Below are 24,633 nucleotides of genomic sequence, written 5' to 3' on the forward strand. Positions count from 1 at the left end.
GCAAGCAAGCCCACTAACATTGCTATACGCAGTATAGACTAGGGAAGACATGTCGAGGACGCAGTAGGCCCATATGCCACATCACACAAGACTGCAAGTGTAGACAACTCCTCTACACCCCGTGTTTCGTACAGCCTACAGAACCAGATCCAGCATACCAGATATAGTAAGATATGTTATAGAGCCCTCCGTGGCCAGACTCTTTGGTGGCTGTCGCTGCAGAGAACATGCACAGGAAGCGCTCGAGTCGATGCAGATCCCGTGACCGCGGGAGGCTCCCGGACACACTAAACTCTAAATCTAACTCTAAAATCGCTGCAGCATAAGAGTTAGTTTCATACCCAACATAACCACAGAGTTGCCTCACCCAGTCAGAGAGAGGGAGGTAGAGGGGGAAAAAGAAACTCTTCATGCCCACCAACAAACAGCGGGAGGAGCCTTAGATATCTAGTGGGGTGAAGCCTCTCGAACTCTCTTGGTGTGGTGTATACGGCGAAACTATAAAAGATCAGCAAGCAGGCATATTTCATCATCATGGATACGGGCTGTGCCCTCTCCCCCACATCCTCAGCACCGGCTTTTCATCCCTGTCATATCCTCGCTCTTCGTCAAGCCAACACTGAACAGGGAGAGAGGGGCTGATAACACAAAAAAAAAAAAGGACACAAAGAGAATAATCAAGAGAGTGAGAGGAAGGAGAGAGTGATGCTGACTTCGAAACTACTCTCTTCCGCCCCCCACATCGCCACTCAGAGGGCTCTACTTGTCCTTGACCTGCAGAATGACTTTGTCAGACAGCATGGAAATCTGTTTGTCCCCAATACTGCGGATTTTCTATCGCTCATCCCCGACTTGGCTCGTCTTTTCCGCGGGTCGGGAGAGGTGATTTGGGTACAGAGCGTGTTTGAAGAGCGTCGCCCCGTAGTCAATGAAGCATTGGGCGGAGATGTCGTCGTGCTCGAAGACGGACCACCCGCGGGTAATAGTACCACCACCACGTCGGCTTCACGAAAATCGACCAAAAAACAACCAGCAGAGCCTCCGCAGCAGTCTTTACTCTCAAATGATCTGGAAGCCTTCCTCTCTGCCTCTGACAAAGTTTGTGCCGGCCGGCGATGCTGTCTACCCAACTCGTCTGGATTCCACTTCCCTGCGCCCATCCTCACCGCCATAGATCCAAATGAGGACACAGTGCTTGTCAAATCAGAATACTCTGCTTTTCAGGCCCATGGCCTGCTTCTCTCCCTTCGATCCAGGTTCATCACCGAAGTTTTCGTCTGCGGCTCCCTTTCCAACGTCTCCGTGTACGCTACCGTGTTCGATGCTGTCCGCCACGGCCTCGCTGTGACCCTGATCGAAGACTGCTTGGGATATCGAAGCTCACTGCGACATAGAGAGGCAATGCGACGCATGGCTGATATAATGGGTGCAAATGGCATAACGAGTCGCGAACTGATGGACGATCAAGACTTTGCCGCCGCTTCGCCGGTACAGACACAGCCAGCCCCCTCGTTAGTTACCGGGATCGAGAAGGAAATAGGTACGGTTGGCCTCTCCTTGCCAAAGCAAACGAATGCCGATGGCCAGCCCAAGGAAGGAGGTGCTGACCAGTCGCAAGATTTCCTTCGGACTAGCCAGCAACCCCTTGGCCGCCCCGAACAGAAAGATTATGTCGAACAGCAGCCGTCGTCTCGAAAACAAAAGTTGTCTCAACCCGTCGTTTGTGGCCCAGGAGACAACATTGCAAGCGGGGACTCGCAGATACTTTACGATCTCCCCGTTCCTGCTGACTCCTTCCAACGCCTACGTGATGAGGTCAACTGGCAGAAGATGTACCACATGTCGGGGCAAGTTCCGAGATTGGTGTCTGTCCAGGGAGCCGTGGCATCTGATGGGTCGATACCAATATATAGACACCCAGCAGACGAATCTCCACCGCTGTCTCCATTCAGCGCCACTGTCAATGAAATAAGGGCCGTTGTTGAGAAGCAGCTGGGCCACCCTTTAAATCATGTCCTTATACAACTATATCGGGACGGAGAAGATCGCATCTCTGAGCATTCTGACAAGACACTCGACATTGTCAGGGGATCTAGTATCTGTAATGTCAGCCTTGGAGCACTGAGGTCAATGACTTTACGGACCAAGGCGGACACAAAAGGGTCAACAGGCACACTAGGTGAGAACGCAAGACAAACGCAGCGTGTCCCCATGCCGCATAACTCGCTTTTTATTCTTGGGGAGAAATCGAACATGGAATGGCTTCATGGTATACGGCCAGACAAGAGGCAGGAAAAAGAAAAGACTAGAGACGAACGCGCTTTTAATGGGGAACGGATCTCTCTTACCTTCAGGCACATTGGAACTTTTATAAACCCCAAGACCGACACCATCTGGGGCCAGGGCGCACTGTCAAAGGAGAAACGGAATGCCGGGAAGATTGTGCATGGAGAGGCATCCGAAACCGAACGAATGATCCGTGCATTTGGCCAGGAGAACCATCAATCAGATTTTGATTGGGGCGAAAACTACGGGCGTGGGTTTGATGTCGTCAATTTCGTTACTACTTCCACCGCAAAACTGATACCCGGGGCTTCCGACCCAACAACAGATTTGGGGGTACGCTTAGCACTGACCGAGAATGGAATTCGATACGAGATAGGCAGTGTGCATGATCTCCCACCCAAACTTATATCTGACACTAAAGTCCGTCTAGCACGGAAAAGGCAGCCCCCTACTCTAGTAGACTCGGACGGCTCGACTATTGTCATGGGGGATGTAGAAATACTTCTGCACATTGCTGAAATTGCTCATAGTCGCCTCCCGGACACGGCTCCTGACCCCGAATCCAAAGTGGATGGCTTGAGCTTGCAAGAAAGGCTCGACGCAGCCGATGAACTCCACCGCACATGGGTTTCAGCCGCTGGCGACAATCTTGAGCAGGCCGTCGTGAAACTATCCCTCTTCAACTCCTTAATTCACGGGAAGTTTTATATAAATGGAAAACTCTTCGGGGTGGATGACTGCGCCTTTTGGCCTCTACTCAAGGACATTATAGAATCAAAAGATGGTAATAAAATGGTAGAGGATAAATTCCCACTCCTAACGGGGTACTATACAAGAGTCCGGAAACGGGTTTGCGTGAAGCAGGTCATGGATGAGATGGCAACGGCCGCCAGGTAGATCTTAGGTTACTTCACCAGTGTGTATTACTTATGTGTTATAGTGAGGCCTTTGTTGCGGCATTTAGATTGAACGCCGGGATATGCATAACTTATACGGCTTAATCCATTCTATTATATATATACAGATTAAAATGCCAGGGTGCGATTAGGCAGTAGTAACTGTTTACAATCATAGCTTCTCAAAGGTAGGGGTACGTTTCTCTAGGCCTGATAGAAGTGCCGCTGATATATCCCCTGTCTGGAGAGCAGCACTATTCCACACACCAGTGTATCTCAAACCTACGAGCGTAATTAGTTTACAGAATGGCATTGACTATAAAGAAAAGGATCATGAGAGTAACAACGTACCGTCCTGGATAGAATGGTCAATTGACCAGTTCAACAATTCCTTGGTGCCTTGCACCGCAACCGGACTCTTGGAGGCAATCAGCTTTGCAGCAGCCAACGCCTTCTCAATCATAATATCCTTGTTATCAAACACGGCACTGACATAGCCGACCTCCTTCGCCTCTTTGGCCCCAAAAATCCTGGCCGTCAGACAAACGTCCTTGACCCAGCTATAGCTTCCTACTGCCTTGGGCAGCCTCGAGAGCGTGCCAATATCTGCAGCGAGTCCGATATCGACCTCCTTGACGCAGAATTTCGTGTCAGCTGAGCAGTATCGAATATCAGTGGCAACCGAAAGGTCAATTCCAAGCCCGAAATTAATCCCGTGCATCGCGGCAATGACGGGTTTTTCACATTTTTCTACAGCTGTGATGCAGTCCTGGAAGGACGCGATGTGACGGCGGAAGACGGCAGCATGTCTAGCAGCGTCAGCATCTGGCTTTGGGCCGAGAAGACCCTTCGATGCAGCCTTGACGTCCAGCCCGGCAGTGAATGCGCGGGAACCAGCACCCGAGAGGATAACCGCGCGGACGTTGGGGTCGTGGGAGAGTTGGCTGAATATATCACGGAGCTCTAGCCACATCCTGTTCACCAGCAAGGGTTAGTTAGGCAAAAAATATGGCACCATCGTCAAGCACTCAGGGACAAACCACAGTCGTACGCTTCGAAAAACGAGTTGAGCTTGTCTGCTCGGTTGATTTCGACGTGGGCGACATATTCGGCTGGAAAGGTGACGAGGAAGTGTTTCGGGGAGTAACTGGACGCCATGTCGACACGGTCAGTTGTAGTTATAGCAAGGACTGGCCCTTCAACGGAATGTAGTAGGTTTAATTCTCTATAATAGACCCAGCTCCATATAAATATATATCATTTTCAACCCTTTGGCCATGTGAAGCGGCGCGAGATTGAAGCGTGTGGAGAGAAGCGCCTTTGGACCTCGGCTCAAAATTTGCTGGAGCATCAACATTTAATTAACTTAACCCGATAGGATGAAATATGGGAGTAAATACTGGATGCAGGAGTTGAGTAGTGAGTTACCTGGCTATTGATTTATCAGTTCATCGTTATCCCGTTACCTAGATGCAACAGCTTTTTCTCCCCCGCTGGCTGTGTGAATCGATGTCAAAAGAAATGCCTTGCATACAAACCACACAGACACTGTAGAATTCATGAGATAGAGATGTCGTGGGCATTTTTGTTCTGTTCGATGAGCTACCATATCCGTCGGTCAACGCTGAAGCCAGCCAGCAGACGGTTTCTAAGATAATAACTAGCCAACACAGGTCCAAGCAGAATCTTCAGGCTTATTGTTCGTCGGATCGCAGGACAACTACTCTGACTCGGATTCCTCAGGCTGCATGAGTTTCCCGTCAAGTTCCTACATCCATTGTTAGCCCCACGTCCTGTACGCCCGCAGCCGCTGTAGCAACGAAATGCATACCTTTGCCAGCCGAATCTTAAGGCTGGCAAGCTGGCTTTCCTTGATGACTAGGTATCGGTCATCGCCTTCCAAGTCCTCAACGATATACTCATTATTCTGGAGCTTGTCGTATTTAAGTATGATCGCCTTGACAGACGGGTCGCACTCAATCAACACGCCTGCAGAATATTAACTGTTAGCAACAGCCTCCTACTCCACTCTAGCCAGCATCCATCAACACACCTTTGACAGCCCGGGGCATTTTTGATTCTTCCTTACTTCTCCTTGCGCTCCCTTATATTCATTAGTACCAGAGAAAAAGTGTTCAGATAGTACTAGGCAGAAAATAATCTGGGAGAAGCGCGGCTACAGGGGAAACCGACTTAGTAAGCAACAAACGCGAGAGCCGCAGCGAGTTTAACGTCATCGACTTTTTGTTCGGTTTCTTATTCTTCAGTTGACGGTGAAGTTTGGTAAGATACAGCAGTTATACCGCAGTTCGATGTCTGTCACCATGGACACTACCATGGTCTTCTATTGTTGTGTCGAGCCAGAGCAACACAACTTTCTGGCAACACTCATATATAAAGAGCAAAGCTCTCCCACATTCGGATGTCAGCTTTTTTCTTTACAATCCTTTACTACTGACTAGCATTTAATACCTGCTGAGTAGATCTCAGATATTTTCCTCACCCTTAAACCTTCTTATATTCCACCGTGACGAGCTGTTGGCATATTTTTCGCATGTTCAAAAAGTACCAGTCGCTTACAGATACAACCTGACCTGTTCTAGGAATATGGTCGGCATAACGCGGAGACCTGACGGGTCAGAAGATTCAGGCTATGGAAGCGGTAAGTGACAGAGCACTGCACTGATATCTTCTATTTTGGATTAACAAGTATCCAGTGTCTTCAGCCAGTTCTCCCACCACGATAGAGCGTTGGATGGCTAGCAAGGACAAGTTTTGCATCGCTGCCAATGGACAAATTCCAATTACTTGGCTTTCAAGAGAGTTACAAGTTAGCCCCGAGTTAAAGGGCCCTTATGACAGACACATCTTACCGCATATTTCTGATATCTTTGCCGCCCATGGGATCTCGTTTGCCGGAGAGAGGCTAAGTCGCCTCCAGCCGAAGGAGGAGGCTTATGAAACTAAGGATGTTATATCGATCTCTACGTGGGACAGAAGACCGAGAAAAGCATGGTACGATGCTGCGAATGACGTGCTGGCCAAAGTCAAAGAGAACCTTCCCAACCGACTGTTATCGTCTATCCAAGTCCTAGTTTCTAACGTTGATGAGATGTATCAGGACATTTCGAGTGCTCTGCCCAATGATCCGTCTATCATCGAACCTCTTGAACAGGTCAAGGACCGGATCGTGGAAGAAGTCTCTACTTCAATGACCAATGTCTGGTCATCCATCTCCTTCCACATGCGGCGCTCCCGGCATGACTTCGGTGCACCGCGAAAACCCACGGTCATCGTCTTCTGCCACCCCCTCTCAGTGTACGATTTTGCAGCGGCCGAAGACCGGCTTCTTGAGATTCTAAATGCCGTGGAGATCCAGGTGTACCTGGAGTTTATTCCAGGAAGAGTCGTTCTTGCGAATCCAGGGTTCATACGGAGAGCTATGCGTCATGAACCAGAACTGCTTCCCGAAAACCCGGTGAATGGGAGTTCAATCGGTGTCAAGGGGCGGGCTACCGAGGCTGGAACCCTAGGGGGCTGGTTGACACTCAATCTTCCCCAGGAAAAACGACAAATAAAGTGCGCCCTTACCTGCTACCATGTTGTTAGGAGTGACGACCCTAGTGCCACAGTCCATACCGATTCACATGGGGTCCATTGGAGTGATCAACGTGGACGTCTAACTATTGAGTATCCAGCAGCCCTTGACGCAAAAGCTGCCATGGATCGGTTGGATGAACTATGCCAGCTTGAACCTGAAGCCCAAGATCTTCAGCACCAGCGAAATATGATATCGCGACTTATGTCAGGCCCAGGGATTGGAAAAGTTCTACTCGCATCAGGATATCAGGTTCGCAATAACCACAGGCTAGACTGGGCACTAGTGGAGAGCCCAGAAACATTTTCGTACAATAAACCTCCTTCCATCAACCAAGACAAGTCCTTTAAATTACCAATGACTGGCCCTAGATACAACTCACACCCTGATGCCAAAGTAAAGCAGCTTGATTTTGTGAAGGAAGGGGACTGGGTTGTCAAGTCTGGCCGAACTACATTAACCTCTGCAACCGTTAGTTCCATGAAGGCAGTGACATGGGCTTCTGGGTACACTACTGAAGAGATCGAGCTCATCTCTGAAGACGCTGATGTTGCAGCCGAAGGTGATAGTGGGTCTTTCGTCATCAATGTGCGCGGAGACTTAGTTGGGTTACTATTCGCGGTAAATAAGCAGTCAGGCCGGTTTGATACTGCGTACATGACCCCCTTCAGTCTAATTCAAGACCAAATCAAGGAGATGACGGATGGGGGTTTTTTAAGCTTGGACTAAAGGAAGACAAGGTGGCTGGCAGCGTGGATTTATAGTGGCTATCACGTTTGGCCAGATATTGCACTCATTCAGTATGTGACTATGCAGCTTATATCAAATAATAGAGAAGAAAAATAGAGAGTGTCTGAGCCAACGATAGTAGAAGAAGCAGGACATATGTATGCAGACGTGTACCTAGCATGCCTCTTTAATAGCCATACAAGAGTAAGTAATAGCTAGGTTTAATACGTGGTGTACCTGGCCTCTTGACGCCAGATAAGCCTGAGTGGGCTCCATTAAAGTGCCACTTAATCTTCGGCCTTGGGGCTGGCACCTACAACACCATTCGATGATGCTTAAAACTGCCGCGCCCAAGCTGCCGTTCTCAAGCCAAAGTACCAAGACGAAACTACCATAACTCCGTGCCATCACGAAAGTTCGATGACGAAAACAAAGAACCAGCCACTGCTTTGAGGCGGCCATATAGAGAGTCTCGTAGGCGAGCATCCTCTGGCTGGTATCACAGACATCGCCATGATCCTTCGTGAGCCAGACATGGCCTCCGGCGATTGGATAGGAGACTGGCTATGGCTGAAGGATCATCAGCCGTCTTGCAAAGGGATATAAAGCAGTGCTCCTCTCGCGCATCTGGACGATAGCAAGAATGTCATCTTTGAATATTCTTGCTTGAGCCAGCACCCATGGCTTCTTCTAGTCCTGCCGCCTTATCCCTTGGGCCGCTGAGGGACGAACTTAGACTCAGGCTGTCGAGCTCAGCTTCGATCACAGCTTCGACTGATGTAGACGAGAGGCTATATAATACGCGGTGGAGTGAGTACAACGCTCCCACGCCCGGGGTGGTTGTCACCCCGGACACTGAGGAGGATGTGGCCATCACCGTATGCCCGCTGCCCCTGCTTCTCTTCATTTTCCCCGGAGCTCATGCTGTATAAAAGGTTCAATATTGTATGTCCCATGGAATCCCTTTCCTAGCCCAGGCTGGAGGACACGGATGGTCGAGCACTTTTGACCTGCACCGCAATGGGGTCGTCATCAACCTCAGACGGCTGAACGCTGTCACCTTCAACGGCGACGGCACAGAGGCCACCATTGGCGGCGGTGCCGTCATCTCTGATGTGATGGAGGCCGCCTCGCAGAAGGGTTCTCTCGTGCTCACAGGCAACTGCAACAGTGTCGGCGCCCTGGGTGCTGTCCTGGGTGGCGGATATGGCTACCTGACGGGCCTTCAGGGAGTCGGCGTGGACAATATCGTATCCCTCACGGCCGTCTCTGGCAAAGGCACCCTGAAGACTGTCACTGCCGAGAGCGACCCTGATCTCTTCTGGGCTCTGCGTGGCGCAGCCCCCAATTTTGGTATCGTCACTTCGGCGGTGATGAAGGCGTACCCAGTAGCGGCCTCTGGCCAGTATGCCTGGCTGGGCTCCCTTGTCTATGCAGCAGACAAGGTCGAGGCGGTCGTCAGGGCAGTTAGCACGCTCCCCTTGACGCCGAGGATGAATGTCTTCTTCTACTTCTTGACCTCTGGCGCCCCGGACTACACGCCAATGGTGGCTGCCACCCCTTGGTACTACGGCACCGAAGCTGAAGGACGGGCTGCCTTTGCCTCTCTCATCGACATCGGCCCTCTAGCTGACACAACGAAGGTGATGCACTACCCTCGGTGGAACGACGGCGCTGAGCCTTTCTGTACCAACGGAGGCTACAAGCCGTCATACGGCGTCGGACTCTCTACGATTGTGCCCGAAACGTGGATGAAGGTCTGGGACGAGTATGTTTCTTGGGTCTCCATGAGTGGCACTGGAAGCAGTATTGTACTGCTGGAGGCATACTGTCTCGACAAGGCTCGGTCTCTCCCCAGCGATTCCTCTGCGTTTCCATGGCGAAACGAGATCTGCGTCAATGCCATTGTGATTCCTTGGTACTCCGACAAGGCCTTAGAGGCGGATGCCTTGTCGCTAGGCCAACGTCTCCGTCGTCTCCTGCAGTCCACCGATGGACTTGGATCTCGAGCTACGTATGTCATTCTCCCCTTTCTCTCCCTTTTTATCCTCAGCAGCACAGACTGGTAATACTCTAAAACATAGATATATAAACTTTGCTCATGGTGATGAGGACCCTGCAGAGGTATATGGCCCGCATCTTCCGCGTCTACGAGAGATCAAGGCCAGAGAAGATCCGGACAACTATTTCTGCCACTGGTTTGGCATTAGCCGGGTAGATTCTTAACGTTTTATGCATAGTGAGAATCATACTTGGTCCTATATAATAGAGACGAGGACATCGGTGAGGAGATGGAAGTGTCGGGGTATAAAGATTCAGTTTCTTTGTATTCTATAACTATCCTCTCTATGAAGCTCCTATCCCAGCTCCAATATTTCTATTCCCACCAAACTCCACCAAAATAAAAGAGTTAGATAATTCACTTACATTCTGTAGCAATATGCTGGCCAATACAAATTCTGCTACCACCACCAAAAGAGAATAGGGCCTTATGCTTGTCCCCTGTCGATTGGCTGCTTGTAAGCCGGCAGCAATAGGGATTCTAGGCGAGGGAATCGTCGTAAAGTTCGCTGCTGCGGTGTAGTAGATGGGTGTAGGTACTAACACGAATCCCAGTAGGTATGTTCTTGTATGGGCCGATATCTGATAGACACGCATGGTGTCACTCAAGGATCTATACTAGGAGGGCTATTGCGTAGCCTGAGACTCTCGCGGATAACTGCATTTAGAAATGGTAGACGCTGTAGATCTCCTGGAGGTGGCAGGCCAGAACTGTTTTGGTTCTGATCAAAGTAGAACGGGATGGATAACAAGTTCTCGATGAAGCTCATCCTGAGCAGCAGGGTGTCGAGATAAGTCGTAGAATAAGTAGTTAAGTATGATGCCTATAGTGTAGGGAATGAGTACTCATCAAGTCATAGGAGAAGAGTATGTTCTATAGCCATACCTACGGTGTCTCCCGCAGGGCCTATTCTCACATTATAACATACAATTAGTAAAAGACTTAAAGTTGTAAGGTGGTTGAATAGTTCGATATATGTATATGATATCTCATCTATGTGATCATGGTATTCGCTGGAAAGCTCTCTGAACTGTTCCTCATTAGGAGTGAAGGTCACTTTTTTGCAGTTGGTAGCAAGTTCAGTTGGCCCAAGGCGTACATACGGCCCATTTCTTTCAAAAGCGGCCGCAATAGTTTCGAAATCAGTGCCTCGTTATCTATGCCACTTGACCCAGACTCCTGTAAGGGGAGCAAAGGGGTGAGCAGGTGGAATCTTGGACAAAGGAGACAGGAATATTGGATAGATAATAAACCTGAAGGTGAGTGCCGGTATACGAAGAACAACTGCCCACCGTGGCCATTCTGTGTAGAGTGCCGCGACCGCCGACATGATGATTCCAGTGCTGCAGGGGGAAATCCAGAGTCATAAGCTTATGAGATGGACGTCAAGAGCACTCTGATAAGGTGGTGAAGTGTCCCGCCCGCAGAGTGACACTCGCTGCCATCCTGGTGAACCGGCGCAGATGGGGTAATCCTTTGTCCCATGGGTATCTTCATGGTATCACTGCTCGTATGCAGGATCCACGTCGTTTTGTGTAATGTAACCAAGGAAATAGAACGCGCTATTTGGTGATTGATGCGGCCATCAGCCAGGGGGGAGCCGCAGCGTTCTCGCATCGCACTGCATGTCTCAAGGCATATAGTTATGCCGCAAAGCAGGCTGAAGATTCTCAGAGAGCATTCGATCCTGAGTTGACCCAGGGGCTCTATTGCTAGAGTAATCGGTAGACGCCGTTTGCAAGGCACCACCGTTGAGACAGTTGCTAGACACGATAACTAGTTAACTATGTATCAACAAGGGTTCTCGATAAGTTGGCTCTGAAGGTGTACTTACTCCACGCCGTTGAATTAAGAAGTGGCTATCCAGGCTATGAAGTATAGAAGTTTTCCTGTATTGATATATGCTAGTCATTAAGGGATGTTATCAATCTTCCCACTTTATAACTACTTCGACCCTCGTATGTGGCGGCAAATATCAACATTACATTATCAAAGTAATAGCAGCGAAGCAGCAGACAGTGGATACTGATGGCAGGCTAGAAAATCCACCATCCGTCAACGATGAAAACGCCGGTGGGCCAAGCATCACAGAGATATTGTTACGCTCAATCGCTAACCTGACATTGCACTGTATGGTTATATCAATTCTTCGATACTAGTATAAGAACCAGCGGCCATGAGAACGCTCTCCGGGCTTGGGCGCCGCCCATCTCTCGGGTCAGATCCGTCCATGTCTGTTCCACCGGCTTCTCATCCATGTGTGCGAAAGGAAAGAGATGGCCTACAAACTTGCGGAGCTGGGATACGTCCCAGTCCTTCCGCCAGAGATTTCTATCCTCGATCTCAAAGACCTTGTCCTTCGCCCCAACGCTGCTCGTCGGTTCCAGCTTGAAGTCGCATGCGGCCTGGGTGAAGAAGCCCATCTCCGTCCAGCTCTTGTTCCACTTCCACCGCTCGACGGAGTGCCAGTTTTCTTCCACGAACGGGACATTGTCCAGCCAGCTCGCTATCCCGTCTGCCACGGGCTTCCACTTGGCGGAGTGCTGCGGCCCGCTGCCCTGGATCTCTCCTGCATAGTGGTGGTTGATGATCCGGTCCAGCAACGGCTGGCAGGCCCGCGCATACTCTGGCTCCGCGAAATGGGCACGGCTGTAGAACCAGATGGCGAGAGTCCCGTTTGGTTTGAGCAGGGCTTGAAAGCTCTCCAGGCCGGCCTTGGTGTCCATCAGCGGGAACATCAGCGGACAGACGATAAGATCGGCGGACGAAGGCGGGAACTTGGAGCTGAGCTCTTCGCCCGTCGATACGCAGTACGCGAATCGCGATGCTGGGATGCCGTCCATGGAGGAAAGGGAGTGGCGGGCATAGTCGAGATGGTTCTCGCTGGTATCGCTCACGACGACATGGGAGAACCGGCGGGCCAGCTGGGCGGAAACCTGGCCTGGCCCGGCGCCTACGTCGTGCACAACTGAGAACGAGGACGAAGACGGCCCAGCGTGCGAGGCATGGTACCGGTAGATGCGCTCGTAGAAGTCCTCGCTGTAGGTTGGGCGGGTGGACAGGTAGCCCTCCCAGTAGTCCCGGTCGTTGTGTTTCAGCTCCCACACGTTGTCACCATCCCTGGCTGCTCTCTGCTGCCGTGCAGCGGCCGAGGTGAAGCTCTTTCGCAGCTGCGTACACTGCCGTGGACGGAAGAAGCTGGAGAAGGGATACGAGCAGCGAAACCCGACAGGCTTGCCTCCTAGTATCGACATCTTATTACTCTCTCGTTTGCGGGCCTGAAAAGGGGCGGAGCGAGAGATAGACTGCAGCTACAGAGTACAGCTCCATGGAAGATCTTGAGTGGACAGCTGCGTACTTATAGTACGCTCCTATGCGCCATCAGCCAGGTTGTGAATATCTGCATGATTGGTTCAAGACATTCTTGTTGCGGCCGTCTGGCAGGAGAGTCAATGGCCGTGGCGTAACCATGCAAGCGGTCAACTGATAGCCATGGGAGCATCCATGGAGGACTCCGCATAGAAGACTCTGGGGTAGAAGAAAGCCAATAGGAAGAGAAGAAAGACAAGCTTATCGTATAAGGAGTGAAGCCACATCAAAGATCATATCATCCGTATCCTGGTCGACAAACCAGGCCTTGTATGTTACCAATGCAGGGGTCAAAGCAACCAGGGCAATGTTTAACAGTTAGTTCCTTGCGTAGATGCTTGTGAAGGTAGACATAATTGCTTAGCTGTAACTACTTAGATCGCATATAATAGTCAAATAGATCAAAGTCGCAGGGACCTAAGCTATACATTAATGATTTAAGGCTGTTCCCAATAGCTATACTCAAGTTATGAGAATCGATGGCAAAGATTTGCTGGGTTAAGCTTGAATCCCCAAAGATACCGGTATGGCTTCGAATCCAGCTACGACTGGCCGCCCTTTTTGATCAAAATGGAGGAGAAACATCGTCACCGAGAGTCAACCGTCTCCCATTTAATCGAATCATCAAATTCGCCTGCTATCCGGCTGAGCTTGAAGCCATGCAATTTGTTCAGAAATATACTACTATCCCAGCCCCTCGCGTTACCAAAGTGTATATGTGTGGAAAGAAGCAGCACCTGGTTATGGATGCGGTTGATGGCCAGACGTTGGACTCTGCCTGGCCAGACCTAACTGAGGAGCAGAGATTAAATATCGTCCAGGAGTTCACGGCATTTATACAACAGCTACGAGGCCTTATTCCGCCTAAAGAAGGGACTATTGGCTCAACGAGTCTAGGGCCTGGCTATGATCATCGACTCGGAGACCGTCACTTTGGTCCCTTTAATAATATTGCAGACTTCCACTTTTATGTTCGTCGCGGTGTTTCGCTTGAGTTCTGGGACGAGCCTGTTAAACAGGTCCATGACCCTTCCAGGTCATACGCTATCAAGTATAGCCATGCAGACATATGTCCTAATAATGTGCTAGTCAAGAATGGAAAAATTGTCGCGATAATCGACTGGGAATTCGCAGGGTGGTACCCCGAGTACTGGGAATATACTAAGATACATTACGGGTGGCGACCGTATCGCAAGGAGTTTTACGATGCCCTTGGGCAGACGATGACTACATACCCAGAGGAGCTCAAAGCAGAGTCTGCTATCTGGTGCCGTTATAGTACCTTTCACTATGACGACCCTATCCCTGAGAACCATTCGACGTAGGAGGAGACAGGCTCGAAGTAAAACACTGGCGATACCTGGAGTCAAAGGCCCAATGCTGTCCCAAGCATGGAGGAGGCAACCTTCAGCTTTAGCTCCACGAAGGATGGTAGCTGCATCTTGATAAAGCAGCCATACTCTCACACTAGAGCTGGCGTGGAATCCAGACACCCATCCAACTATATGTGGAAGCAATGGGTTCTTAAGTGGTGATTTGAAGAGAGAAGCTCTGGATAAAGTTAGAGAAGCTGTAATATTTTTCAGGCTGAATTGGTAGAGATTATTCTTACACCCAGACAAAAAGATCTTTGGAGCCTCCATTATTAACGGGAACGCGGGCAAGGAATATAGCTACCATGGCCGAGTCTAATCTTACATGTATCAAAACGAATAGCTTCATAAACAAAGTAATAATACATCCTCTCTATTTTGCAAGAAAGGCTTGGAATGCTTTATGGTCGATAACTACATTACCAACGGCCTTCAGACGTTTCCTCCCTTCTTTCTGTTTCTCCAGCAGCTTCTTCCGTCGGGTAATATCGCTGGCATGAAGCTTTGCCAGCACGTCTTTCCGATACGGCTTGATGGTCTCTCTGGCCAGGACATTCCTCCCAACAGCAGCCTGGATGATGACTTCGAACATCTGCCGTTCGACATGCTCCTTGAATTTGGTCACCCACTGACGGCCCAGCCTGTTGGCCTGACTCGAGTGAACTATACGGGAGACTGCGTCGACTGGAGTCTTGTTAACGAGCAGCTGGAGCTTGACAACGTTGCTTTTTCTCCACTCGGATTCTTCGTAGTCTATGCTGGCATAGCCCTTGGTCGAGCCCTTGAGCTTTCCAAAAAAGTCATCGACTAACTGCGCGAGCGGCAACTGATACTTGAGTATGACCTGAGTGGCAGTGAAGAACTCCATGCTGACCTGCTCGCCGCGATTAGCCTCGCAGAGCTCCATTACACGACCTAGATATTCTTCCGGAAAGGTTATTGTGGCTAGAACGTATGGTTCTTGTAGCTCGGCGACCTTGACACGAAGGGTGTCCTCATCGGGGAACCGGCTGGGATTAGTGAAGATGGTTTCCTTGCCGTCCTTCCAAATCACCTTGCACGGTACTGTTGGCGGCGTGAGTATGATGCTTGCACCGTGCTCCTGGCGAAGACGGTCTTCAAAGACAGAGCAGTGCAGTGTCCCGAGGAATCCCAGGCGGAAGCCTGCACCAAGAGCTTCGGATGATTCTTTTTGCATGGTGACACTCCTGTCATTAAGCAACAGCTGGTTGATGCTTTCTTCGAGATGATGAAAGTCGTTTGAATCCACTGGATAAGCGGCAACAAATACCATAGACTTGGGCTCTTCAAATCCTGGGAGAGGTTCGACCAGACTCTCGCAGCCGACTTTTGTGAACGTGTCGCCAATCTTGGCCTCCTGGCTTCGTTTCATGCCAGGATTGAAGTAGATATAGCCTACTTGACCGGCCCTTAGGACAGACTGTGGTGTTTGACTCGGGTACATGATTCCGACCTCGCCCACCGTGTACTTGAGGCCGGTTGCAAAAGAGACGAGCTGGTCGCCTGCCTTGACTTCTCCGTCAAAGACACGGGTCAGAATGATTACTCCTTTGTAGGTGGAATACCAGGAATCAACTAGGAGCAGCCTGGGGGGTTTTGTGATGTCGCCAATAGGCCTACCAAATGTTCTTGTTAGTCCACAATATCTTGCAAGGAGGTACGTTTTGATAGTACAAATGGCACGTACGCAGGAATGCTCTCAATAATGGCTGGCAACAGCTCCTGAACATTCAGCCCCGTCTTTGCAGAAACTCTGACGGCCTTGTCGACGTCCAATTCGAATGTGGTCTTCATCTGTTCCAGTGCTCGTTCGGGGTCGGCTGAGGGAAGATCCACCTTGTTGATGACGGGCACCAACGTTAAGCCCTGGGCAAAGGCTAAATAAAAGTTGGCAACTGTCTGCGCCTGGACTCCCTGGCTCGCATCAACGAGTAGCAATGCTCCGCCGCAGCTGGCATAGCTACGAGATACCTCTGTCCGAAAATCGACGTGCCCGGGCGTGTCGATGAGGTGGAGCAAGTAGTCTTTCCCCCGGTGATTATAGAGCATTGTACATGTCTGAGCTTTGACGGTGATCCCCCTCTCCCGCTCGACGTCTAGCTTGTCGAGTACCTGTTTATTCTCTCCCGGTTTGATGGTGCCTGTCAGCTCAAGAAGTCTGTCTGATAGTGTGCTTTTGCCGTGGTCTACATGAGCCACGATGCAGAAATTGCGGTACCGTTCGATTGGAATGGCATCGATCCGCTCTTCCACCAGCGAAAGAGGCTTGCTCGGCTGTCGAGCCTGGAGTACTGGCGCATGGTGGAAAGGTCGCGGAAACGGGTTATAGCGGGTTGGGAGCTGTCGAGGGCAGGAGAGCAGTGGTCGTCGCAGGGTGGCTGTGGTCAGCCATCTGGCCGGTTGCAGACATCCTCGCATCGGAATCCTATCCGCATTGAAAGGATATCGCTGCGTTCCGGTGATTCTCTTTGGTCGTCTGATGTTCAAATTCTTGCTTCCTAGTTTGCAATATTTATATACAGATTTTTGACACTGGAGGTTAGATTTTCCGCTACCGATGAACGATCCCAAGCACACGGGCATGTATATGACCATGATGAGCCAACATGATACCGTGGTAAAGGAGTAAATCAGGGCGCAGATGCGAGTCTGTCGACGGGGTTGGATGTCTTTGGACTGCTTCCATGGGGAGTCAGAGAATCATGGCCGCAACAAATCACCGGAAAATCCTCGATATATAGTTGAGATGCTAGTAGTAGCCAGCACTAAGTCATGACGAAGCAACGCTCTATGTCCTTCTTCGCCATATTTGATCGTTGAAGGTCTTGGGGTTGTTGTAGTTAATCTTCTTGTAAAATGACGATGTTGACTTTGTTACCCTTTTCAGAATAACTTAACATCCTCATTTTCACAACAGGAAGAAAACAACAAGACGAAAACCGTCTCGCATTCAAGATGGCGCCGGAGAAAGAAAAGTCGAAAGTGCACAAGCTGTCGTTGAAAGGTAATGATAACTCGTGGATGGCTTGCAGCTGAAGCTCTAACGGTTCTCACCAGGCTCTGCGAAGCTGGTCTCTGAATTTGTAGGTGAAACTCGACTCCTTCTGCTGCCTGCTCGCTGACGATGATATCTTTACTGTCCTTAGTTTGAATACTCTATTCACTCTATCCTGTGTGTTGATCCTCCAGAGAGAGACGTTCTTATTCTCTTCCCGCTGACCTTGGCTCGTCTCCAAAAGATTCCAACGCGGCGTATACCCAGCAGACGATTTCACGGCGTGAGCGACCCTCAGACAATGACCCTCTGTGTATAAATATATAATACTGACTACAAAATCCTAGGGTAAAGAAATATGGCCTCAACATGCTCGGTTCGCCTGCCCTATTACGCTGTGCCTCATACCCGCTAAAGCGTTCTTATATCACCAGTCTCCGCCGACGACCAGGTCAAGGCATATATCAAGAAGATAATGTCGCAGCTGAACAAGTGGATGCTGGGAGGGAAGATATCCAAGCTTGTCATCGTTATCACGGATAAGGACACCGGAGAACACGTCGAGAGATGGCAGTTCGATGTGAGCTGAACAAACCGCTTCCCAGACCTGCCTCCACACAGTTCTAATTAACCGTCTTCCCGTAAAGGTCGAAATATTTAAAATCTCCAAGAGCAAGTCTACTCGAAAGACCCCCGACGAGAATGCAAATCCTGGGTGTGCTCACCTTCGTCAATGGCGGCTACGCCCTTGGAAAACGGCACTGCTAATCTCTTACTCACCAGGTCTCAACCCAGCAGCTCTTCTGCACCGCCCGAGAAATCTGAAAAGGAGATACAAGACGAGATACAGGCCATATTCCGCCAGATTACAGCCTCGGTCACCTTCTTGCCAATGCTAGATGGGAATTGCACGTTCAATGTCCTGGTTTACGCCGATGCCGATTCAGAAGTGCCATTAGAATGGGGGGACAGCGATGCCAAAGAAATTGAAAACGGGGAGAAAGTCCAATTGCGTAGTTTCAGCACAAGCAGTCACCGTGTCGACACAATGGTCAGCTATAGGTACGTTTTTTTACCCTCCATAGCATCTATCCGTCTTGCTGCACCGAGGTCTAATTTTGTAAGTCAGGCTGGCAGAATAGTTTTATGTAAACTTTGCCCTGGGAGATGTTTATGTTAATATCGAAGATATACAAATACATAAATCTACTTTTCTCCCTTGAATAACGGACAGGTGGTTTCCCCCACTGGTGAGGCCCAGGGATTCTATATTAAGTCATTGATGTCCTCCTCGACACCAAAAAGATGACATTGACATAACGTAGAGCAAAAGTCGTTGTCATATAATACAGTATCAGCCATATAAAAAAGAAAAAAGAAATGCCCACACACGGATTCGAACCGTGGATCTCGTCATAGCTGGAGAAATACTAGTGACGCGCTTTACCAACTAAGCCATATGGGCTTTGGATGTCGAAAGTTCGACGCAGCTCACCTCAAGGCATTGAGGGCTGGCAGGAGATATAAAACTCCAAAGGGTCGACGTGGAGATGGTTTTGTTCCGATAGATTATAACTAGACAATAGTGTGGGTAGGGTATGATTTCGTAAGGGTTTGAGTTGCTCCAAACTGGATGACAAGATGATCGGTCATCCCATAATATTAGCGTCTATAATGATAATAGTAATAATACTGTACACGCCGTTCAGAACACCAGATATTCTAATGGGATCAGCGCCTCCGCTCCACTGCCTTGACGCCATGGACTGAGAATGCAAGGAGAGAAAGACATTAAACATGTGTATGTGGAGTTTAAACAGGGGTATTGGTGAATTCAAATGGGAAAATAAATGAGACGACAGTATACAAGGTAGAAGAACAGCAACGCTTTGCAAAGCTGATAAAACCGAAGGGAACGCAATCGCTGGTTTGAAAAAGAAAAAGGAAAAATTCCAAACTCCACAGTGCAAAATAAGTAGAGAACGGCCTGCACTCGTAGAGTGTCGACAGGAAGAGGGTAAATAGTTTACTAAATCAGGCGGTGGGGGAGAAATTTCACTCGAGAGGATCATGTCGAAAGGTGCATTCGTCTCCTTTTATACACTTTCCCTCTTTCCAGTACCTACAGGGGACCAAACCTGCTTTGGGCTGTGCGGCAGTAGCAACTCAGTTAGCTAGGGCTATGTATGACGAAAGCGAACTATCTATGAAGAAGGCTTACATGTTTTTTGACCTTGGCACGCTTGCTGTAGTCGTACGAATCGTCGCCCTCGTAGCTGCGCTTGTTCTCTCCATCTTCGTAATATGACTGGCTGTATGATTGGGAGTCCTGGCCCTGGTTCTGCTGCTGTAGTGGCACGGTGGGATTTGAAAGCTGGGAAAGAATAGCTGCCAGGTTGGGAGCCTGGGGCGCAGCTACCTGAGGAAAAGCAGTGGCCTGCTGCATTTGTTTCTGGGCATTCATCACGGCTAATAGCTTCTGGAAATCCAGACCTTGTGAGCCGGGGGCCTGCCCTGGCTGAGGAGTCTGTTGCAATTGAGGTGCCTGAGAATTGGCTGTAAACTGTGCAAGGGTTTGTTGCAAGTCGGGTACATTAGGGGGTATAGATGGCTGTTGGGCTTGCAGTGGCTGTGGTTGCTGGTTTTGCTGGAGTATCTTTAATAATGAGGACAGTTCAACGGGAGGTTGGCTAGTTGGCTGTGCTGCTGAATTAGGCTGGGGTGTGGCCGGGACAGGAGGCGAACGGGAATCAAAGTATCGCTGCGACCGCGCCTTGACAAAGTGGTCCGGCTCTCCAAATGGCACAAGAGGGCTATAGGGCTCATCGTCATTGTCTGGTGGCGGAGGTTCCTTCGGGGTGGTTGGAATATCAGATGGAGAAGTGTAGAAAACACTAAGGGTCGTGGCCTCACGCTGCTCTTGAGCCGCTCTTTCAGGGCTATCTGCAGCCTGGGAGCCGCCGGTTTTAGTGAAATTTCTGTTGCGGTCTTCTTCCGAGAGATCACTGAAGTCAATAGCTGAAATCGATGTGTATGGAGTAAAACACTCTTCGTTCCAGCCTTCATCCTCGTCTTCCAAGTCATCCAAACCGTGGTGAAGCTTAAGAGTCCTTCCCTCTCCAGCGACATCCCCGACGTCACGCATCATGCTGTCGTCATAGCCAATCTCTTCTTCGGGGTCATGGGTGAACAAACGCACTTCAGTAAGGCTACTATCCGGTTTCCAGGTGACTCGAAGTTTCCTTCGTGCCTCTTTTCGAAGTCGCTTTTTGCGTTCTTCATCTGTTTCAGGTGGGCCGTCTTCTTCCAGTTTTGATGGACTGCGTTCTCGAGGCTTGTTTAAGTTGGCCATAGTCTCTGAGAACGAGAAAGCAGGTTTTGCTACGGGAGGAGGTGCCGGTTGAGGGGTACTTTTGACCTCAGCAACAGCGCTAGTTAAAAGTTAGCAAGTTGGGTTCATATAGGGATGTAGTTTTAAGGGGACAACATACGTTGGCTTCTCTTTTGCAGCCGCAGCAGCCGCCGCACGAGCAGCATTGGATGTTCCGGGTTTCTTCGACGCCGACATCAAACTGCTGAAAAGACTTGGTGTGGGTTTAGGTATGACAATATTAGCTTTGGGTTTCGCTGGCTGGGAAGCTCCATTGGAGGCTGATTTGACGTCCTTTGCCGCGGCAGGGGCCTTCCTCGCTACAGTGGAAGCGGTGCCGGGAGCAATTCGAGTAGCGGCTTTCGCAAATGAAGGAGAAACAACACGCTTTGTCATTGTGGTGCCATTGTCATCTTCCCTCACACGTTTGATGCCGGCAACTGGTTGGGAGGAGCTATTACTTGCCTCTCGCAGCTTGGAAGGTTGAGATCCAGAGGAGCCTGCATTATTGCCATCCTTAACCGAAGATTTTGCAGCTTCAGCTTTCTTCTTGCTGGCAGATGCAGCATTATCCATGATAAGCTGTGCCAGCTCCTTGATTGTACTCCCGCCCTTTTTGACGAACCGTGTGAGAATCTTATCATTTTTAGTCTTTTCAAGCATAGTAAGGTCCATGGTGGTAAATTTCCCCATTAACTATTTTACCAGTTAGCTATTAGTGCTTTTCATTCCGTAAGAGTCGATATAGAAACCTTTAATATGTTGACCGTCAGGGGACCATCACTATCTGCCGCTGTGTGACGATCCAGTAGGAAAGAGTAGAATGCCGCAACAATACTAGGATGTTCGCCGAATCTATATATTATAAATAAGTATTCGAACATGCTATATTAAGTGGTGATTAAAAATCCCTCGAAATAAAAGAAGAGCCGACAGGTGCTGCCTGTGATGGGATGAGAAGAGGGGAGTGAATTAATTAGACGATAGAATTTCCAGTAGCAGATGTAGTTTCTCCCTTAGGAGGCACACACTGAAGCTTTGGGAGAACTATGTCTATTTCAAATTGCTAGGGCAGTGTGTGCAGTTGCCACCAAGCATTCACCATGCGCCGCAAGCGGTCTCCTCCTTCAATTATCCGAGGAGTGGGACATGTATGTTGTAGCAAATATCGCCTTAATATGGCTACATAAAAATGTTCTCCATTGATTCGAGCTTCTACAGGGGGTAATAGTGAGAGCTAAATGGTAAAGAAAGGTGGCGACGTACCTTTTGACGTATGACGGATGTCCGAATTCCAGGGTATTGTTAATAATCAGATCTAGCAGTCGTCTCTGGAGAATCACCTCCTTCTTGAGCGCTGGGATTTTGTCTTCAAGGTTCTGGTTCTCTGCAGCTTTTAGGGCCTCGCTACGAGCCTTCCACGTATCACGAACTCCCTTAACAAGGTCCGAAAATAGAATCATCGAATTCCTTACGTCGGCCGCTTTTGCATGGCGATTCCGCGGAGCCCAAACCACCTTAATTGTATCATACCTCATCTTACCTTCGGGATCGTCTGGCCGCACAGCGGGTACAGGGGAAGGTTCTGCGGGCGGTTCTTCTATTTCGAGATCGTCATCCGATTCTTCACTGCTGTAATCACTTGAGGATTCACTGATAAGTTGACTGCTCTGCTGGGCAGCAGGTTTGGTAATAAACTTGTTTAGGAGAGTTTGCGTTTTCTGCTCGACGCCTTTCTTTTTGCGAGGTTTGGTGACCGTGGAAGGCTTAGGAAGGATGGCTTGGAGACCTAGATAGGGGAATTAGCGAAAATACATAACACGAGCCTAATATCTGAGAAGAAAAAAAAAATACCGTTGGGATAGACAGTGGGAACATGGCCAAGCGATCCGGAGAGAGGTTGCGGCGCTACAGGTTGCAGGCTATTTGTCATTTGTAAATTGGTATTCCTAGAGGTAGAGATCAGTATAGTTCCCCTGCTACGATATAACCAGGCACTGACTTTAGGGTTTGGGGTCGTTCTAGTTCTGCAGGATTGATAGCATATAGATGTTGCTGCTGTTGTTGCTGCTGCTGTTGTTCCGGTGCGGAAAGGAAGTGTGGGTCAATGGTATTGTGATAAGGAGAGTGGGAATGCCGAACGGTAAAGTCGCTTGAGAAATTGGCTGGGCCTCCATGCTGTGAAAGGTACAAGTTAGATCCTGGACATCGGAAAGAGGCGACTTGGGGCAAATACCTGAATTCCCATCTGCAAATTGCTTGGGACTAAGTACGAGGATTGAGGCTGTCGGTCAAGCGTGTTTGTTGGAGCAGAAGAGGGCTGGGCCACTCGTTGAGTTTGCACGCCTGCGGAATGCTGATCGAATGTGCTGTGTTGCTGGATCTGCGGTTGGGTCGTATAGAAGGTCTGAGGGTCATAGGCGTAAGTATGGTATGTAGAGGCTGCCTGCGCAGCGTCAAAGGCGGAGGGTTGCTGTGTATGGTAGGGCGACACTCGGTATGGACTTGAGATAGAAAACTGCTGCTGTGATTCGAGAGCTAGAGGCTGCTGCTGGATCGAGGTTTGCTGCTGCCATGCATGCTGCTGTGGAGGTTGCTGTTGCTGCTGCTGCTGTTGTTGCTGCTGTTGCTGTTGTTGTTGCTGCTGCTGCTGCTGCTGATGCGGCTGTTGAGGAAGTGAATAGAGACTCTGGTTCGTCTGAGGAGAAGGTGAATGTGGACTTGGGCGGAAGACAGGGTGATCCCACCCTATGCCAAAGGGCTGGTCGACCGCTTGACCGGGGCCGTACAGCGGGTTCATTCCATTCCAGAACTCGCCGTGGAAATGGCTTACACCCGGATCCGCCGGCGGAGGTGGATTGGGATCCGTGGTTGAGTCCATCGTCGTTGAAAAGAAGAAGAAAAAGGCCGGGGAAGTTCGATATAAAATCGAAACTATGACGAAAGTAAATAAGAAAAAGTTGGCGCTTTCGAAGTACAGGTCACGTGGTTTGATCTGGCCGTATAAAGTTGTGGCTGCTTTAAGGCTGACAAAGCTAAGACTAGCCTGATATGGCTAGTATGAGTGGCGTCACGCCAGAATCACGTAAGCTTTCTGATGCCGCTTTTGCTTGTCTCCTTTTGCGCCCTCGCAGTACTGGGGAGCGGCTCTTTCTAACGCAGGCGGATGTAGAGGGCCGAGGAGAGGTTGTGTGCTCTGGAACCATTTGCCAGGAGAAAAAAAAGAGAAGATGATGGCAATGGAGCCGGGTTAGGTTGGGCCGCCGTATCCCTTTTCTTTTCTTTTCTTTTCTTTTTTTTTTTTGCTGCCGAGTTGGCGACGCTTGGGGAAGAGTTGTCTGTCTTATAGAGAGATAAGAGGCTGCTCTTTAACCCTCGAAAAACCGCAGAGTTCCCTCCTTTTCCACTTCTGCGCAATTTTTAATATACCAACTCCCCAAGAGAAGAAAACGAGAAAAGCAAAAGAGACAGTAAAAAAAGATAAAAAAAAAGAGTACAAGATCTTAGGTGGCTGGGAGTAAGTGCAGCATATCCCGTTTCTCCAAATCCACAAGCTGCTCTCTCTCTCCCTGTTAAGTTTTAGCGCCAGTCCAGTTGTACGGAGTATCCTTCATACACGACTATTATCAACAGCTTTTAAAACTGATCGTCGGCGCCGGCGCGTATCCCCTTTAAGCAAACAAGAAAAAGGGGGGAGGGCGGAAGGAGGGAAGAGGAGGACGTATTATTACTCTGAGGCTGGTGGCATAGCGAGCTCTTTACGATAAAATGCGGTATGTGGTGACAGGGAGGGCCGAGACAAGAGATGCACGAGAAAGAGAAGACCCAAGCCTGCATCCACAGTGCTTTGAGAAGAAGACGGGCAAGGCGTCACCGTGCAAAGTCTGGGGGAGGAAGAAGAGTTGACGTTGAGGTTGGAGGTTGAAAGGGAGAA

General features: G+C 49.6%; 11 protein-coding genes and 1 non-coding gene across 12 annotated transcripts; 5 read left to right on the forward strand and 7 right to left on the reverse strand.

Moving 5' to 3' along the window:
* Positions 1–705: 705 nt before the first annotated feature.
* On the forward strand, positions 706–3,183 carry MCYG_04023 (isochorismatase family protein; the record flags this gene model as incomplete). The annotated part of the gene is made up of 1 exon (XM_002846240.1): positions 706–3,183. One exon carries the CDS (start codon positions 706–708, stop codon positions 3,181–3,183), a length of 2,478 nt encoding a protein of 825 aa, XP_002846286.1.
* A 171-nt stretch (positions 3,184–3,354) lies between these two features.
* Positions 3,355–4,340, reverse strand: MCYG_04024 (enoyl-CoA hydratase/isomerase family protein; the record flags this gene model as incomplete). Its single annotated transcript, XM_002846241.1, has 3 exons — positions 3,355–3,464; positions 3,534–4,156; positions 4,234–4,340. 3 exons carry the CDS (start codon positions 4,338–4,340, stop codon positions 3,355–3,357), a joined length of 840 nt encoding a protein of 279 aa, XP_002846287.1.
* Positions 4,341–4,902: 562 nt separating this feature from the next.
* On the reverse strand, positions 4,903–5,254 carry MCYG_04025 (RNA polymerase II transcription factor B subunit 5; the record flags this gene model as incomplete). The annotated part of the gene is made up of 3 exons (XM_002846242.1): positions 4,903–4,950; positions 5,014–5,171; positions 5,236–5,254. The coding sequence occupies 3 exons, from the start codon at positions 5,252–5,254 to the stop codon at positions 4,903–4,905; spliced, it is 225 nt and encodes a 74-aa protein (XP_002846288.1).
* A 535-nt stretch (positions 5,255–5,789) lies between these two features.
* MCYG_04026 (uncharacterized protein) lies at positions 5,790–7,509 on the forward strand (the record flags this gene model as incomplete). Its single annotated transcript, XM_002846243.1, has 2 exons — positions 5,790–5,844; positions 5,900–7,509. 2 exons carry the CDS (start codon positions 5,790–5,792, stop codon positions 7,507–7,509), a joined length of 1,665 nt encoding a protein of 554 aa, XP_002846289.1.
* A 680-nt stretch (positions 7,510–8,189) lies between these two features.
* On the forward strand, positions 8,190–9,735 carry MCYG_04027 (FAD binding domain-containing protein; the record flags this gene model as incomplete). The annotated part of the gene is made up of 3 exons (XM_002846244.1): positions 8,190–8,387; positions 8,445–9,523; positions 9,594–9,735. 3 exons carry the CDS (start codon positions 8,190–8,192, stop codon positions 9,733–9,735), a joined length of 1,419 nt encoding a protein of 472 aa, XP_002846290.1.
* A 440-nt stretch (positions 9,736–10,175) lies between these two features.
* Positions 10,176–10,872, reverse strand: MCYG_04028 (conserved hypothetical protein; the record flags this gene model as incomplete). Its single annotated transcript, XM_002846245.1, has 4 exons — positions 10,176–10,394; positions 10,461–10,477; positions 10,675–10,750; positions 10,864–10,872. The coding sequence occupies 4 exons, from the start codon at positions 10,870–10,872 to the stop codon at positions 10,176–10,178; spliced, it is 321 nt and encodes a 106-aa protein (XP_002846291.1).
* Positions 10,873–11,712: 840 nt separating this feature from the next.
* Positions 11,713–12,825, reverse strand: MCYG_04029 (conserved hypothetical protein; the record flags this gene model as incomplete). Its single annotated transcript, XM_002846246.1, has 1 exon — positions 11,713–12,825. One exon carries the CDS (start codon positions 12,823–12,825, stop codon positions 11,713–11,715), a length of 1,113 nt encoding a protein of 370 aa, XP_002846292.1.
* A 594-nt stretch (positions 12,826–13,419) lies between these two features.
* On the forward strand, positions 13,420–14,265 carry MCYG_04030 (conserved hypothetical protein; the record flags this gene model as incomplete). The annotated part of the gene is made up of 1 exon (XM_002846247.1): positions 13,420–14,265. One exon carries the CDS (start codon positions 13,420–13,422, stop codon positions 14,263–14,265), a length of 846 nt encoding a protein of 281 aa, XP_002846293.1.
* A 142-nt stretch (positions 14,266–14,407) lies between these two features.
* MCYG_04031 (GTP-binding protein GUF1) lies at positions 14,408–16,929 on the reverse strand (the record flags this gene model as incomplete). The annotated part of the gene is made up of 4 exons (XM_002846248.1): positions 14,408–14,441; positions 14,553–14,628; positions 14,737–15,920; positions 16,022–16,929. 4 exons carry the CDS (start codon positions 16,927–16,929, stop codon positions 14,408–14,410), a joined length of 2,202 nt encoding a protein of 733 aa, XP_002846294.1.
* Positions 16,930–17,289: 360 nt separating this feature from the next.
* On the forward strand, positions 17,290–18,471 carry MCYG_04032 (HORMA domain-containing protein; the record flags this gene model as incomplete). Its single annotated transcript, XM_002846249.1, has 8 exons — positions 17,290–17,338; positions 17,392–17,417; positions 17,481–17,506; positions 17,677–17,705; positions 17,764–17,909; positions 17,977–18,044; positions 18,113–18,391; positions 18,459–18,471. The coding sequence occupies 8 exons, from the start codon at positions 17,290–17,292 to the stop codon at positions 18,469–18,471; spliced, it is 636 nt and encodes a 211-aa protein (XP_002846295.1).
* Positions 18,472–18,710: 239 nt separating this feature from the next.
* MCYG_10538 lies at positions 18,711–18,794 on the reverse strand. Its single transcript has one exon. It is a non-coding gene; the product is annotated as a tRNA-Thr (tRNA).
* A 735-nt stretch (positions 18,795–19,529) lies between these two features.
* Positions 19,530–23,580, reverse strand: MCYG_04033 (C-x8-C-x5-C-x3-H type zinc finger protein; the record flags this gene model as incomplete). Its single annotated transcript, XM_002846250.1, has 7 exons — positions 19,530–20,760; positions 20,821–21,395; positions 21,452–21,554; positions 21,966–22,488; positions 22,554–22,648; positions 22,702–22,877; positions 22,936–23,580. 7 exons carry the CDS (start codon positions 23,578–23,580, stop codon positions 19,530–19,532), a joined length of 3,348 nt encoding a protein of 1,115 aa, XP_002846296.1.
* Positions 23,581–24,633: the final 1,053 nt, after the last annotated feature.

This window comes from Microsporum canis, genomic scaffold, assembly GCF_000151145.1.
Source record: "Microsporum canis CBS 113480 supercont1.4 genomic scaffold, whole genome shotgun sequence".
NCBI classification, from domain to species: domain Eukaryota; kingdom Fungi; phylum Ascomycota; class Eurotiomycetes; order Onygenales; family Arthrodermataceae; genus Microsporum; species Microsporum canis.